At 31.4% G+C, this 18,565-nt stretch overlaps 1 protein-coding gene across 1 annotated transcript in view; it reads right to left on the reverse strand.

The window, feature by feature from the left end:
- LOC108728067 (defective proboscis extension response 14) overlaps positions 1-18,565 on the reverse strand; it is a 165,947-nt gene that overhangs the window by 119,509 nt on the left and 27,873 nt on the right. The window contains exons 2-4 of the mRNA XM_018456422.1: positions 11,700-11,843; positions 8,073-8,146; positions 6,847-6,996 (exon numbers count right to left, since the gene is read on the reverse strand). Coding sequence (XP_018311924.1) covers positions 6,847-6,996; positions 8,073-8,146; positions 11,700-11,781 — 306 coding nt within the window. The 5' untranslated portion in view covers positions 11,782-11,843. The remainder of the gene's footprint in view (positions 1-6,846; positions 6,997-8,072; positions 8,147-11,699; positions 11,844-18,565) is intronic.

The following is an 18,565-nucleotide window of genomic DNA, read 5'->3' on the forward strand; positions in this document are numbered from 1 at the left end:
GGATTATTCGCAAAGCGTTTATGGATGTACTTGCGCGCACATGGACATACGTGAACATTCGCCAAATTAACGATTTATGCATTCAATGTTTCGGTTACTGATCAATACAACATGGCAATATACTGTTTGTTTATTTACTACGTTGCGAGCAAACATTTACTTCGGATATACCAACTATACGCCCGACTTCCTCTTTTATATTCCATCAGCCGCACTGTCTACGTGTTCGTATTTTACATACAAGAGTATATCAAGGAATGTAATGGAAATGTCCGTATGTCAGTATATTCCTATCGAAGTTAATAACACAAACCATCTAATGTACTCACCAAAAACACGAGCTACATCTGCATGACGCAATGTAGGTACATATGATCGAAATAAACTGTTTTGAAAATATTTTGTACTGTGTGTTCGCCATAGCAAATAACCATTCAATATTAATAGCTATTGAATTTTTAAATGTTTCAATTGAATATTTCTAGTTAACAATGCAGCTGTTACTTTACATCTTTTTGATATAAATCTGAAAAAAGTAGTAACAATTTTTTCGAACATAAATGAATTTCAAAATTCGCCATTTTTACGATGCCATATTTCTGAATGATTGGACCAAATTTTAAATGAATGTAAAATCCTAAAAGTTTTAAAATTTACTCCGATTAAGTGCAGAGCCTCTTACATCACCGCAAAACTCATGAGAATTACGTGGTCACAACTTCAACAGTACTGATCTCGTTTCGGGCAACCATGATCTCTGACGCTTGTCGAAATCCGTAAAGCCAGTCTAACTGGAATTCGGACCACGGACACAAAGGTAAGAAAATTGGATTCGCCGGTCCATCGATCGAACCGCAATCAAAACCCCGTCGTCTACAACTGTGTGCGAAAAGTTAAAAAATGACATCTCACTGAAGCACGTAGCATGCCAACTTGCGTATGTTTCAACAATAATGAAGGGAAATAACTTTATTGTCCACTGCCGGGACGTTGAGTCACGTTTGCAAAACTTTAATTAGTCTTCGAACCACTTATTGACTTATTGAGCTGCGGCAAAACTTTGTTTATGAAGGAAGCTGCTAGGATTCAGCCATGTTGCGCTAAATATAGGATAATGGACAAAGTAAGCGCGAACTGAAAGATGGAAAATAATTAATTTAAAAGAAGTTGGAGATGCGCGCGTAATGCAAAACGAAATAATAATCTTCCGAAAATAAAACTTTGAGAGAGAAAAATTGACAAAAAGTAATAGGAAAAATATATAAACTGTCGACCGACGTTGTGTAGTAATAATAATAGTAAATTAACGAAATAATTCTCGTAAAGATATTCCATTATATTTGAATGATAAAACAATCTTTTATATTATTAAAACGTGATGATATGAAATATATGAGACATATAACGATTTGTATTCGCAAATTTTAGTCAAATATAATACGTTAAAGAATAAAATTTTTTAATAATTCTGGAATAAAATATTTAATATGTTGAAGAAGAGAATGTGTTGAAAAATTTCACCGAAAAATTCTTATGCAGAATTACTTTACATTGTAATAGACTAATTGTAAGTATAATTAACTATGACATTTACAATGAGAAGATACACATTCTAAGCACGCGTATCGGGATATGCAGATATGTTAGAAAGCCATAGCTCAGGACTCGCGTGGATGTAGATGGTAGATTGCGGCAGAAGGGCTTGTAACGCTTAATTCGATTCTCTCTACAAAGGAAATTATGTCAATAATACAATATTTTCAATATAGAAAGTACGAAAAAAAATAAAATGATTGTCAGGATTAAATAGATATTTGAATGAATTAAGTATCAGTAACAATACAAATTTGAACAACAAAGAAAGATCATAAACATTGTCGTCTGATGGCAAAATTTGATTGTGCAGTTTAATTGAAATACCAAAAATATAAAATTACATTTTGGTTAATTGTTGTTACATATTAACTGTTGATTATGTTGATTTTAATTAACTTTCGTAGAGCGAATACAGAATGTGTAAAATATGTAATTTGCTCTCAGGCACAATTTCGTTTGCAAATTTTAATTTTAGTACTTCGCCATTGTTTTGTACATAAAACAATACATTTTAATATGTCTTAAAACGTACGTATATATCGATTAAATATAACTATTTTAATATATAAATGTAAACATTGATGGATGCAAAAATTTTGGGTTTTAATTTGCCTGAAATTATTCAGAAAGTAGTTATTTTACATAAATTATTTTCTAGAATTCCACTCTCGATTAAATTCAAGAAAGCGATGCATTACAGTACTATGCATTACAGTACTGTACTACTACGAATAGAAAGACATTCCAACATACGATTTCCTTTAGAATTGATGCACACAACGAATCAGTGCGGTCAAGCAATCGAGAAGCATTTATTCAACATCTATTTGATTTACATAGCAATCTCGTGTAACTTCTGTCGAGTAACATAAGAAGAAGAGACTAAAACAAACGAAACTCGAGAGTTAGAGCTCTTAATCGCAAACAGAAAATTTAATTAAATAATTGAAATGACTTTTATATTTATTTTGAACAGTTAATAAATATTAAAAATAAATTTACCCGGTTAGGTCTACATTTACAAGCCAATGTACCGTCTATTATCAATTTTTATTTTTCAGAAGAGAGTTTTTATTGTTTAACTGATTTTGTGTTTTGCGTTTTGCTTTTTTTATAGGTAAATCATATTCTATAATAATCAATTAATATTACAGAATTGATCGTTTATAAAATTTGTGCAAAAATTGTGTAATTTCAATATCTTGATATTTTGGAACTTTCGGTTTTCAATTAATCATCAAACTACATCATTGCATAAATATTTCCTTCGTTGACGTACAATCCCTATCTGCTTTAAGCAATACGGAACGAAAGACATTACCGTCGTATCATCATAGAGAGAGTCTTGGTTCACTTATAATTAATGTAGTAACGAGTTCTCGTCAAACTAATTACACAGGTATAAACTTGAGTGTGGAGCAAGACGTGGAACACCGTTAAAAGTTCGTCTTATGTGAACGTAATATGCGCGAAAAGTCGCGAAAACAGGAAGAAGTTCGTAACGACTTCGAGACAATTCAGAATACAAAAGTCCTACTTATAAGAACCACGGCTATTTGCATCGCACCAGTAACTTTGAGTACCTACATACTGTTTTCTAATTTCTCTATGTGTTATTTACATATAATAATATAGATCTAATTAATTAGAATGTTATCCCTAGAATGTTATTATACATACATTTTTTTACTCTATTTAACTTCCATAAGTTATGAAACATAAAGCAATTCCTAAAAGTTTCCCCTTCCATTTTATATACGAATTTCTTAGACTTGTCCTTGATGGTGTATAAAACTTTAAGATTTTAAAACGAGAGTAGGCTAGCGATAATTCGAAATAAATGTATTCAGAATATGGTTAAAATATGCACACTGAGATACTTTACATAAATTGATTATTTCATCAAGGAACGGGTGAGTGCTTACGGGCATGAGTTGTCCTTAAGTAGTTTAAGTCAATCATTCTTCGTACTCGTCCGACATTGGACGACTGAGAATAAACAGCTGGAACAGCAAACTCATGGATCCTGCATTACAGAGAGTAGTTCGAGCAACCGTCTTATTAACATTATTGATCGTGAGCAAGAAACAAGTCTTTTGTTACTATTAATGAAGTTGCTGTTCCATAATTTTCTCGAGCTCCATCGGAATAAACCAAACAATCTTCCGCTCTCATTACGAAACAGTTTTACTGATTTGATATATTTAATGATGTGCCCATATACAAAAGGGCTACCAAAAGATTCTGGTCAACATATAATTTTACAATTATTTTTGTTAATCTGTTTTCAATTTACATTATACATTAATAAAAATCTTGTTATAATCAATTTAAGAACATGAATGCTAGAATATATTAAAAATATTTGCATACTGGATCCTTATTTGTAGATTCTTTATCTGAGCAATACAATAAAATTACTCATTAACTAAAAACTTTTGGCAGCTTCTGATAGCTACTACCTATTGTATATATAATTATTAATATTATATAGTTATATATATTTATGAATAATTTAATAATATAAATAAGGGAGAGAAAATACAAGTTTAAACTCGCCGTACAAATACACATAACAATAATGTGTGTACAGTTTAAAATAATTTATATATAATTTGTTATGATAGTATTAAATACATATAACAATTGTAATAATGTATGAAATAATATTTAATATTAAAAATAAACATTTTGCTAACATGGAAAATTACTACAACGGAAATGTCAAAAATATCATTCATGACATAAATTCCTCCTAAGGCACGTTAGATCGTTCTCGCATATTTGAAATGTTTAATACAGAAGAACACTCTCTCTTAGACTCGTCTATCGATAATATTATCATACTTAAGAATATAATATTTTTACTCACATGGCATGTGATTTGGTATGATTTTACACGCGTGATTTCTTAATAATAACGATAGTATAAAATCAACGATAATTTATTTCACATACATCTCTAGTAAGTTGAAAAAGAATTTCAGAGAGATTCTTAAATCAGTTCTTAAATCGAATTCAAAAACCCGTTTACAAGAATACAGATAAACATATACAACTTTCATTCCACTATATGAACCAACTTGTGTTCCATTCAACCCCTACCGCATTCTCACTTAGAAAGATTGAATTCCAAGTACTCGCAAACCAACGAGCGAAATGTTCTGGTACACTGTTTGTAAATGCTTCCTATGCGACTCGAGCTTTGCTCGAAAGATTGGGAAGTTCACCAACGATTTATTGATCGCGATACATCGCAAATGCAACGGTGCAAATGAAACGGTGGTTTCTTTTTTTCATATTTTTTATGGCAACCGATATCGACAAACAGACATTTCCCTCATAAATGCAAGTTTGTAACTCAAATAAATGAACACGCGATAAATATTTTCGTCATTAATGGATTTTACGTAAAATGTTTTTAATTAAAACGTAAATTATTTGATTTCGGAAAAGCAAAAATTTATACACAGGAAAGCATATTAATAATCATAGCAATTAAAAAGAAGAAAATTTAACTGAACTAATAATATCATTGTATACAAATAAATCTTTTCCTTCTTGCAAAACCGCAATAAAATCGTCACACTATCAATATCGGTATTTATTGGTAACAAAGCATTACTTGTCTTAAGAGCTTCAGCAATATCAAGTTCGAAACTGTTTCAAAGGCTCACAACTATCAGTTTCTGCTGAATGCTTTCATTGCATCTACGTTAAGGATTAGATCCTTTAAGCGCGATGGGTGTACTCCGATCGGAAACAATGCCACGCGAAGAAACAATACGTCATAGTGTATTAGTCTTCCAAAATTAGAGAACCGCAGAAACTTTAAGCAAAAACTTGAAAATTATTTTAATAATTATTAGTGAAGGTATATATATATATATATATATATATTGAGAATCTATCTGATAACATTGATAAATCGTTACAGTTTTCACTAACAATAATGTTTCTAAAAGCCAGAAAAAATCACACAAAATGCTACTTATAATTATATTTCAATAATTACATGTGCTTCTGTAAATTGTAAAAACCATATTCTATAAATAATTACGATATAGAAATATAAATTGTATATTACAAAATATATTTTATATTTTCGTATGATTTATATTTTCGATTATGTTCGATAAACAAACAATTTTACATTGAATAAACATACAAGATATGTAAGAGGCGCGGAAATTCGTGCATCATAACTATCATTTGCGTCATAGTAATAGAGTAACGTAGCCACAAAATTAGGAGGAAAATATCCTACCGCCATCCGCGGAATTTCCTTTGGGAGAATTAGGATGAACTAAGTGCTGCATATGAGAAAAGGGACGGGAAAATCAACAAAGTTTCTACATAAAACAGTGGAGTGCTTGGCTTTTAGAAAATAACATAATATTGCATACATTGAGGAAATGTTATGTTTATTATACTATATATTCTTATACGGGACTTATATGGAATAAAACATTTTAATAGTAAAACAGTGTTCTTTCGTATTTTTATAGCAATTACTCCTTCGGTACCGTACTACAAGAGTAACACGCTTGGATATGGCATACTTAACTAAAATAATTAGCTTATAATTTTCATAAAAATGAACATATTGTCAAAATTTCAAATGAACATAACAATATAATATATGTAATATATATAATATATTAATAATATATGTAATATATATATATAATATATATAATATATATAATATATTGATAATATATGTTATACATAATATATGTATATTTATTCATAAAAAAGTTATAAGCAACAGAAAATCATTGAAAAAGCATTGGAAATCAGAAATCGGATCATACTTATACGAAGAACGATTTTGCTAAAATACCTAAAAATTTAGCTAGATGTAGATCTAAAAATCATTTTGTTAAACTATTAAAATAACTGTGTAATACGCTGAAGTATGAGCAGTATTGCAAAAATTTTTACATTCTGGCAACCATCTTGAGCGTTCTACATAATTATTTGATATCCAATAATTATTTTCAGATCCGTATTTAGCTAAATTTTTAAATACTTCAACAAATTCATTCTTTCCGTACAAAGTGGCACCGAAAAGTTAAAATTGTAAAGGAATGAAGAGATTTATATGAAAAGAATTCATAAAATATTAATGAAAGAGTTTCATATCGGTATGTTTACATAAAAGCTGCATAAGTTGTGCAGACCTGAGACATTGCTTCATACGTTATATTGAATATTCTTGAAAATGGAAAAACGTGTATAACTTACCTTAAGAGTATTTTGTAGATTTTGTACTCTGCAGTGCATGTAGACTTGAGCGCCGAGTTGTACAGTAATGTTGCTTTCTGGATCCTCGAAAAATGGCCTCGGTTCAGGTGTGCCACCTGTTTCAGTCACGAAACTCTCCACCTCGTAAACCTACGATAAGAACTAAAATGCACATTCGCCCCTTTTATTATTTAACATGCTTGTAATATAATCGGAAAAACTGTAGTCTCTTAAAATAACATAAAACAGACGCAAGTGCCGTTAATCCTAAGTACACGTAATATTTTATCCAACCCAGTAAATAGTGAATACAAAACATTCAAACGTCGAAATGATGGTAAAAGCAATCTGAATTGCAAATTTTGGTAACACAGATAAACTTATTTACATTAACAAATACACGTTTCACTGCGAGAATTGTTCAAAAGATGTAACAAAGGAAAATGTTAAATTTAAAAAAATATTATAACGTTTTATTTGCGTAATTTATTTTGGAAATATATTTCGAAAAATCGCATATTAAGTTTGAGTGCGTTGAATATTGCGTTACATCTATCTCTGAATTATTAAAAATATTTCAAAAGTGGACATTGCGCTTTCATGAAATATTCTATTTAGATATATTGTTGGAAATATAACAAAATTTGAATATTACTAGTAATGGACCATTTTATTACATTATCTCAATTGTTTTTATTAGTCTTTATTTTATTATATATATATATATAATTGTTTTAAACATAATTTCCACAAGTTTCAACAGGACAAATAATACATACAGAAAAAATATTGATAACCCTGATATCTCATGTAAAATGCATATAACAAAAAATTGTTTTATACATTATATTTCCTGCAAGTTTACATGAAAAGAACCATTTTACTAAAAGATTTAAAATTTTGCTATAGATATAGTTCTAAAAATAATTTTGTTAGAAACTCAAATGGATTGTTAGAATATCAAAACTTTTTACAGTATTTTCTTCATCATTTTTTAATTTCTAACATTTATTTCTAACAAAATTATTTTCAGATTTGTGTCCGTTGAAATTAAATCTTTCAGCAAAATCATTCTTTCCGTATAAAAATATAAGTTTTATTAAAAATTTCTTTTTGAAAATAAAAATCAGCCGAAATATTTAAAGCGATACATTAAAATAATTCATCCTGTATTTTAAGTTAACTAAGCAACTATAAAAATCTGATAATATATATTACTTATATACCTCTGTAAAAGGTGAACTAAGCTCGTGCCAAAATGAGCGTGGCAAGTTTTCAAAACCTGGAAATTGCTTCGCACCTGTAACAAAATTTTTAAAAATCCAATGTTTATTGATAAATAGTAAAAATATATTTTATGAATATAATAGTATAAATCACAACGAAGCTTTCTAAAATTATTACTATTCTTTCACCATGGGAATCTGTGATTAATTTGTAATCAGATGTTGCATTAAATAAGTAAAGTTAAATGTAAACGAGAACAGAGTTAAAAATATGGAAAAATTATATAATACCGTTCTAAGTTCTAAAGTCTTCGAAATATTAAATTTGTGGGAGGAAAAGTTATTCATGATGCATGTACGACATCGAAAAAGATTTCACTTTCTGCCTCGATGTACAATACTACGACGATGATGCGAATTCCTGCACTTGCCGACATTTTGAATGGCCTTATCAGCAAGAAGCATACGCGACTATGTAACTTCCTGAGTAACGATACACGTAAGTATATTCTCCTTAAGGTTGCACAACCAATGGTGGATTTCTCAATATACGACACGTCTCAAATGCAAGAAAAAATTACAACAAATTAAAAAAAATTTGTCTTCACATAAAAAAAATCACACGAGAAATTTTGTCACAATCATTTTATCAAAATGTTTTAGTTGTAATATGTGAAAAAATAAACACAACCGTTCGCCGAAAACAAACTTAAATTCGCAATACCATTTATACCTCAACGTTAAAACGCAAAAGCGAGGAATTGTTTCGATGCGCGCGAATACGTAGCCATCGGTATGTTTTTATTATGTTGCATTGAATAAATAATTCTACGAAAATTCGAGGTAAATGCGTATAACAAAAGTAAACGTCCCGTTACGAGATGTTTCACAAACAATGTGCGTATTGTGCGTGCATCTGTCTAAAGGATATAGTTATGTAACGGGAAAAAGTAAAAATTTCTTGCAACGTAATGAAATACATGTTGCATAAACTCGTCGAGCAAATAAGAGTCTCAAATGCTAAAGATTACAATTTATAACAAATTAAGTCAATTATGTAACAATAACTTAATTACAATGAACAATATGAGGATTAAGTGACAATATAAAACGCATTATATGTATTATTATCTGTATATTTCATATATACTTTTGAGACTCTTCTACTAGATATCTTTTTTTAAATATATAAATATTGTATATACATTATATACATAAAAATGAATTTTCAGTGCAAAAATGAAAATAAGAGAAACAATCTCCATGACCTTGATCTTGACAAATGTTATTGGGACATGGTCCTGAACAATATTCAAAGGGTTTCAGTCGTCGGTCGGACATCTTGGATAATACTATAATAATGGCGTGGTACTGTAACTTTCAAGCTTTATAATTCGAAAAGTACTTAATAAAAATGAACTTCATCGTAGCGTTTTGAAAAGCTTTTGACGGCTATTAGATTCATCAAAAATAGGGTGTCCAGTTTAAAAAAAATCGATGTAACCTTGACCTGATATTAGCGACGCCACTCAAGATCAAATTGATAAGATGATTAAATAGATTTTCTTAAACCCAAATGTTTGTCTAAAACATTTTTGTAAAACATTTTGCTCAAAAATGCATACTTTCCAAGATATTCAACCAACTCGGAACTTTTGGCAGGCACTGCATATATACACAATATATATGTATTTCAACTATTTGGAAGAAATTTGGTAGAATTTTCGCAGCGCATCATCTTCCCTATTCTCATCCGCGATCGAAAGCATCAAGCATCTTATAAGCATTGCTTTACATAGCTCGGCACGGTACGCGCGCAGATCGAACAGAAAGAGGTAATAAAGCCAATTTCCCAGCATCGTCGTTTTTGAGATGATATCGAGGAAACCGTGCAATTTGGTCTCTTATAAAACCAGCACCGTTGAAAGAGACAAGAGTGCAGAAAAATAAAGGAAATCGCGATAGAATTCGGAGAAACACGCAAGGGAATGGCAATATCTCTCTCCATCAAATTCGATGATTCAAACGGTTCCTAGGTTCCCCACGGCCGGCTTTGCTCAGATTCGGCTCGGCAGTCAGAGGAACTTTGCCATGGATTTTTCTCATCTCGCCATGAGCATCTAAAGAATCCCGACTATGTGAAAGATGCACTCGAAATTATTTTCCCAGCTGATCGTCCTCGCGCGCAAGCAATTCCCTTTCACCTTACTTTGACGAATTGCTTTGCTTTCTCTCTATTTCTCTATCCACGTTCCAAGGTCTCGACCTAACTATTTCTCGTAGGAGGATAGGATAATCCTCGAAAGATGTATCAGTTCCAGTAACTGTGCAAAGGACCTCTCCTCCGTTTACGCCAATCTAACAAGTTGAATTCTCTCGCTACAAGGAGACACCCTGGAAAAGGAATGAGGCAAACGAACTCCTAATATCTGCTAGAAAGACGAAGCACATAATCTCCGTAGGATAAGCCCGGTTACTGGTCAGGATTTCGTTTTAGATACGTTTGTAAGCACGGATTATGTCTCGACGCATCAGAAAGTACCGTGTTTGTGAAAGAAACTGTCGCGCGTGAATTTACACGAATCTTGGAAAAATAACAAACGAAAGAAATTTTAGTTAAAAAAATCTCTTTAATTATACAATTAAATATTATTAAATATATAAAATATAAAATTTTTTGAACAAAAATAAAATTAAAATTAACTTGAAAACACTGCATATTTTTATGTAATAAATTTTTTAAAATAAAATATTAAAAATAAGGACAAGCGTTTCCTCGATGAATTCTCAAGCCGCCTTGTAATATATTTTCACGTTACACAAAGACAGCGAGCAGTCGCGCCCAGATCCAATACGCTTCGGAAGTGCTCTATATTATTTCTGTCAAAGGAAAAACAGACTTCCGTACCATTCGGAAGTATCGTGACCAATTGCACGATTCTCATAGTTCTTCTTTCCCTTCAATTTCAGCATTTCATCCAAACGTTGTAAGAGCCGCCTCGAATCTAAAAGTACGTCGAATCGACCGCGGTTTGTCGCGCGCTCGGTACGACGTCAAATTTATGGAAACCGTCCGTGCTTGTGGATTTATGAGAATCCAATGCCTTAATTGGAAAATTATAGGACAAGGTTCTGGATACCGACCGTTCAGCTCATAGCCCGTTATTCAGTATAATCTGATTTGCCTTTTCCCAACAACTGTGTCTGAATATTTTTCACTGACAACAAAGACTAGCGTCCCGCGAGCAAGCCAGAAAAACAAATAAATAGTATAAAAATTTCGTTCATGTATACAGTAAATCCGCTTGTCATACTCTCTTTTTTGTCTTTAATTCTGTTAGTTTTTACCTTCGTGGCATTAAACATATTGTAGAGTGATCATTTGTTTCACGTTAAAGATCACAAGCTTGTTTTCGTATTACATGAAATATCATATATACTTTTTAAATATATTATAATAAGTTTGTAATTCGCGTGCAGTCATATATTTAAGATAAATTTATTTAAATACATTTAGATATAATTATTATTCCAACATCTGACCGTAAGTGGGGCTTTTCTTATTTAGTTAAATATATTATATTGTTATACAATATTATATAAATATTACAGAATTTTATAATTTACCTAACAACGTGCTGGCAGTGCATAGAAAATATATCTGGTGAACCAAAATGGAGGCCACCACGGCCGAGAGACGACTCAACATCGTAGACGATCCTCAACTCATTTCTATTCCCAAAATTGGTACGCGGCAGCACTATTGTTTATCTGCAAACATAGGAAACACATATTTATTTAATTTATGATTCTTATTCTAGCAAAAAGGTTTTATGCATTGCAAAACAAGTAAATAATTAACGCACGCAGCAATTTTATTTCAACTAAATATCGATGCTAATATTATGAAAACAAAAACTAAATTATGCGTCGGCACATAAAAAGAATGATCGCTTGATGTATTGCAATTAAAAAGACGCAAAACGAAATCGTCAAACAATATTAAGTGCCGGCTTGCTTGAACATCAAATACCGCTATCAAATCAAATGGCTCTCTTCGGATATCTTGGAGCCAATTTTCTATTTTCTCTAAAGCTTCTGCTTTATTCGAGTTACGCGGTAACAATCGCACACAGAACATTTCACAATAGACATACGCAGCGTATACGCTGGAGAATCGTATCTTTTCGAATAAGCTACAATACGAGATCTCAGACGTACTACGTAAAATTGAAATTTTAGAAAACCACACAGTGGTAATTTAAGTGGAATATATGTAAATTTTTTTAATTACGGCTGTAAATACGAAAGACGGACAAATTTGAAAAATCAACGTGGACACTTTAAACAGAGAAAGTTTCACGAAAATCAGGGCGTTGCGTTGGATGAAATACTAAATTAATTTAATTCGAAAATATACGCTGTATAATAAATTAAATGCACATTCGTGCATTATTATTTAGAAATGCATCACATAAATTACATTTTCTTGTTAATTTGTAATATTTTATTTCAAAAAAGACAATCTAAAATAATCGAAGAGTATTCATATACCCCATTGTTATGATACATACATGAATATTATAACACATTAAAATACCACATATTGTGCATTTTGTTAGATATAAATATCTTATGTATAAAAATAAACAATTGCCCTATTAACCTTATAGAACTCTATCGATATTGAACAATACATTTTAATTTATACGTAAATTTTATAACCGACGAAATAGGTCACTTTGAATTAAAATAAGAGCTTTATTAAAGTAAGACATTTCACACTTTTAATGGCAAAACATTTATAACATTGTAGACTTTTACAGACATAAAAAATAATCTAATTGTTAATCTAAAAGGAAAGAAAGAATAAGGACACTAAATTTGATCTTCAAATAATACGTCCATTGTCTCCTTATAATAATAAAATATATAGAATGATCCAGATCAACCGCAGGAGCCGACACATACATATACCTCATGAAAAAGTGAGTCGAAAATGTCAATAGCAAAATGTAATATCAATATTTTTTAAATGGTGAGCCTTTGAAAATGTCCAATCACAGAGCAAAAAAATTTACATTTGAAATGCTCATTTAAATAAATATTTCATATTTAGGAAATATAAAATGAACGAAATTTCGAATAACAATACAGCTTATTACTTACTTACATACTTCGATTTCTTCACTGTATTACTTTTCTCTCCTATCGTAATTCGGAATTTCGTTTAATATTTCCTAAATATGAAATATATTTATTTATATCAAATGCGCATTTCAAATATAAATTTCTTCTAATATTGTTTGTGACAGAAAAGAAGTTTTAGAAATATCTGTAAATTGATGTTTTTAATATTATTTGTTTGGATAATTTGATTAATATTCATTTTATTTATAAATTTATTTGTTTATTACTTAAAGTATATTTCAAAAATATCCTTTTTACTAATATAAATGACGTTATATCAAATTTGCAATTGACATTACTTCTCATCAATTAAATCGGACTCAATTTAAGAATACCACAGTAGAGATGTTAATACAGAGATTTCACGAACCTTACTCGTTCGATACCGTGCCGTTTAGTGGTATCCGTCAAAGCGTTCTCGCGGTCGGCCGCTTATAGCGTTTTTCACTGGCAGCTGGTGCGCACTCAATGCACTTTAAAGCCGTTGTACACAAATCAACGTAAAGATGTACATGTATGTGTTTAATAAAAATATAGAAACGAATTAAAAACCGCGAAAGCCTCAATACATTGTATTGTGCTATTTGATAAAATATACATTGGGTATTTTATTAATTGTAATATCTCACTTTTACATTCAGATTAGGTGAGTGTACAACAGCTTTAATGTGCACTGAGCGCGCACTAGTTCTGCTAGTAAAAAAACGCTATTAGTTGCATCGCTCTTGACGGTGCGAATTTCATGCCCGTGGTTGAACATTTTTAAAGGCTCACCGTTTAAAAACTATTGATATTACAACATTTTGCTACACTGAAAAAAAAAGATTAGCTGATGCAGCAAATTAGATGGTAAAATATGACATAGCATTTTTAATTGATTGCAGCAGCCAATTTTTGGTTGTATTAGCCTATCTGCAACGTCAGTATAGGATTTCGATAAGCTAACACAATCAAAAATTGGCTGCTGCAACCAATTAAAAATGCCATATTTTACCATCTAATTTGCTACAGCAGCCAATTTTTTTTTTCAGTGTAGTATATGTTGGTTTTACATATACATTTCCTAAACGCTTATATAGAATATTAGATACGTTTATAAAACGTACAATATATGAATCAATAGGTGCTACCTGGGAATAGTGACCACTAGAAAAGCTAAGCTTATATACAGTACCGGTCAAAATTATGTCACCTTTCGATTTTCTGACCATTCGAAGTGAAAAATTAGTAAAAAATTAAAAAATCATAGTGTACATTGTTAAATCTCATTATATTTTACGTATAAGGTACACCGGCCAACCAAGTGTCTGCTGTATAAATTTGAGCACATTCGATTCACTTTGACAAAAGTTATGCTCAAAAAATCGAAAGGTGATATAATTTTAAGTGGTATTGTATAATGGACTGAAATTTTAAAAACTTATCTCCACTTGTCCCAACTTTTAGCAAAACTTCTTGTTGACTATTGAAGGTATAGTGCTCAATGACTTTGCTCACTTATGCCCCTTTCCACCAATGTAGATTAATCTCGATAGTTTAATCTCTGTTCAACTTAATTTTTATCTTTTTCTAATTTTTAGAACTACGAAAAGATGAAGAGTAAGTAGAATCGAGATTAAAGCTAAACTACATTGGTGGAAATGTGCATTGAGTACACGTCAAACTTACGTATGATAGTGTTCTAAAGTTAAATCCAATCATTTTTCTTTAAAAAGTTATGTCGATAGTATACTCTCGAAAATTTACTAACAAGAAGTTACCTTTCGGTATGGTCTCTACAACACGATCTTTTCAAATACATCGTGATCGAGTTACGCAGAAGAAGACTCAAACCCGTTCAATGAGGGAAGTAAGATCGCCATGCCTGACGGCTGTGAAGACGCGCGCGGATCCCGAGCACGAAGTGAATCAACCGGTCGCTCGAAGTCAAACAGAAGATTGTTACCGCGAAATTCCGCGTGATTCAATTTGGTCGGAAGTTCGGGGGTGGAAAATACGGTTGCGCAGCCCGACAGTTCCGCGCGAGAGCGAGAGAGCCTCGGGTTGGCTCTAACGAATCTATCGACAAGTTTGGGATTTCCACAAGCCCCACGGCAGCTCTTGCATCGGCTGTCATCCTCTCTTCCAATTCGCCACTGGGTGAAAAAGGACAAAGAGTGCTCTACGATCCCGCCGTACTCGTGAAACTAAGAAAGGACAAGCAATTTTCAATTTTCCTGAAACCCAGTAACCCGAGGACCTGTCGCTTATTCGCGAGTTTCAAATTATTTCACCATCTGGCGCAGGTGCCGGCGCTGCGGTAACGAGTTGTGGTACCGCGCCGTCCGCGCCTGCGAATAAAAGTGTCGTATCTAACTGTTCGTCGTTGTTTGAACTACACAAACTACGAACTACGTACGCGAATCAACGATATGAAAAGCTAGTCGGAGAGACGGCTGTGGAGGGTTCGGTGGCCGGAAAAACGAAGATAAACGCTGTCCCGTCGCTAAAAAACGGGTTAGTTGTGTCAGCAAATGACCGGATAGAGAATTTTGGTACTTCAACTGTTTTGCGAACATAAAAAGATTTATTTTCGTCTGGTTTACACAATAAAAAAATTTGTGTATTTGTGTTAGAAACGGTCCACTCACGTTTGTGTTAACAGTTTGTGTAAAATTTTTTAATATGTTCGAGTGTTAATTTGACATAATGTGATTATGACAATCTTGCGTTTCGCGGGTTTTCTCCGTGTTCAGATCCATTCTTGGAATGCCATAAATGTTAATTTTCTGAAAAAAAAATGTTTCCACGGTTTGTTCACAACTGTGTCGATGTTATCTTTCTTTGTATTTATTCTCTTACATAATATTTTTGTTACCTTCTAACATATTCATCTTGTGTAAAATTAACTCAAAAATTTGAGTGGACCGTTTGGGACATGCGATTTATGTTAAAGTCAACACATTTTTTCCAACTGTGTACTTTTCCCTCGGTTATTGATAAATCCTGAAAAATAGCATTTTCTTTCTACATCGGCGACAATAATAGACAAACGTAAACGCGCATTTGAAAAGTCGATCACAATCGATTCCAAATACCATGTCCGTTCAGAGTCCTTGTCCGCAAACCGGTAAACAAATCCACGCCTAGGCCGTGAGGTTTGCACAAATAGTATGGTGTGACGCGTACTTTATGGTTGTGTAGAACATGCCCTCGGTACGTTGTAACGTACTTGTTCCGCGCGCTTGTTACCGGTAACTAATGTTCTACCCGCCCATTCGATAGCGCGATTGGCAGGGGAAGACCACTGGACCAGAAAGAGATCGAGCGATTGAGCAAATTACGACACGTAGATTGCGAGCACCAACCGGGGAGCTAGGAGCGATCTATCGCGGCATCGGTAGACGAAATGAACGAAACAGGAGGATCAAATTTTCTCGTTTTGCAATCGACAACTGAACGAACGTGCAATCGAGACGATCGCCAGCCGATCAAACGGACTACCCGAAAAACACGTTGTAAATACATCAAATCCTTTTTATCTGTATTCAGAAGTTCCTTTCTCGTGTGCTGATTTATTTTCGTATCACGTTGCCGAAACATAAAAATACGAAACTACTAGAATTTCGAGATATTAGCAAAGATTGCAATGATAAGCCACTTTCTAAATCGTTATAATAAGAAAACCCGGTAAAAAATTTTTAATATAAGAACATACGTATATATACCTAAGTATATATCATCACATATAAAATATGTTCATACAAGATAATGCACAAAATGTTGTACTATTTGATTTACACTATATAACACATTTACTTTTAACAAAATTAGTACGGAACTGCAGTGGTATAGAATTAATTACTAAAACCTGAAAATTGGATAAATTAAATGGAACGACATTTCGATCGCTACCCCATATAGAGTGTCCGGAAAATCGCTCGCAGTATTTCGAGAAGTGATTCGGGACTCAAAAGGAAAGAAAAAAGCTATATACATAGATCCGGAAATAAAAAATCGTAATTTACTTTTCACAATCATAATAATCATAATTTATTTCACAGCGTTTTAACATAATTTATTTCATGGTGTCTAACATAAATAACTTCATTTCGGATTATTTCAGCATTACTCAGGATGCACGTGGAGGCACAGTCCGTTTAGCGCATTCCTCTTTTTAAAATTCCTTTTAATTTTTAATTTTTATCTTTACTTTTTTTTAATTTTTCAATATTTGTAAATACGATTACATAAATACGATTATTTTTAGATTTTTACATTATTTTTAGATTTTTAATTTTTATTCTTTACATTTTTTTTAATTTTTCAATATTTGTAATAAATACGATTACATTATTTTCAGATTCAATGATAAACATAAATAGATATTTAAATCGAATTAAATGAGATTTTTTTTAACATAAAAGTAGCTATAACTCGAAAACTACTTATTTCCAGATCTATGTTTATATAGCTTTTTTTCTTCTTTTTGGATCCCCGAATCACTTCCCGAACTACTGCGGACGATTTTCCGGACACCCTGATCTTTTTCTTTCTCTTATATAATTTCTATTCGTATATATACAGGAAAAAATAATAAGAAGAAATAAAAAACAATTGAAAACAATTTCACATTGTTTCTTTTATAAAAAGTGAAGTTTGAAAAATTTACCATATATGTCTGCAATTCGTATACCATATATTGTAAATGTAATAATCATATAAAAAGTTATATGTAGACGGAAAGAATAATTTGCTGAAATATCTGACAGAGATCTGAAAATAATTTTGTTGGTCAAAATATTTATATAGAAAACTCAAGCATGATGAATAAAACTAAATAGAGTAAATAAATTTGATATTTATTTTAATAGACCAATAAAATTATTTTCAGAACTGTATCTAGCTAATTTTTTAGATATTTTAACAAAATATTTCCGTGTACGATTATACATAGAATATTATATAATGTAATCCCAGTTTTCTTTTTATAAGGAAAATAAAGCAAAAGTCATTTTTCTAAATATTTTTTAATTATTCTTTTTATTATTAGACATTTCTACAAGAAAAAGAAAATATATATATGAATATATTTTACATTTAATTATATATATATTTTTTTTTAAATCAAGTAAAGGAACGCTATAGACGATTAAGATTAGATCTTTAATATATAAATATAACCTATATAAATAATATTTTTACATATGAATATTTAAAGAAAAAATTAAAATGCTTGTTAGCATTATTATTAAAACTAATGAAATTAATAAAATTATAAAAATCAATTTAATTTATGTGTGTGATATGACTACTTCCAGCTT

This window comes from Mycetomoellerius zeteki, unplaced genomic scaffold (genome assembly GCF_001594055.1).
Source record: "Mycetomoellerius zeteki isolate Tzet28-1 unplaced genomic scaffold, Tzet1.0 scaffold58, whole genome shotgun sequence".
Taxonomy (NCBI): Eukaryota; Metazoa; Arthropoda; class Insecta; order Hymenoptera; family Formicidae; genus Mycetomoellerius; species Mycetomoellerius zeteki.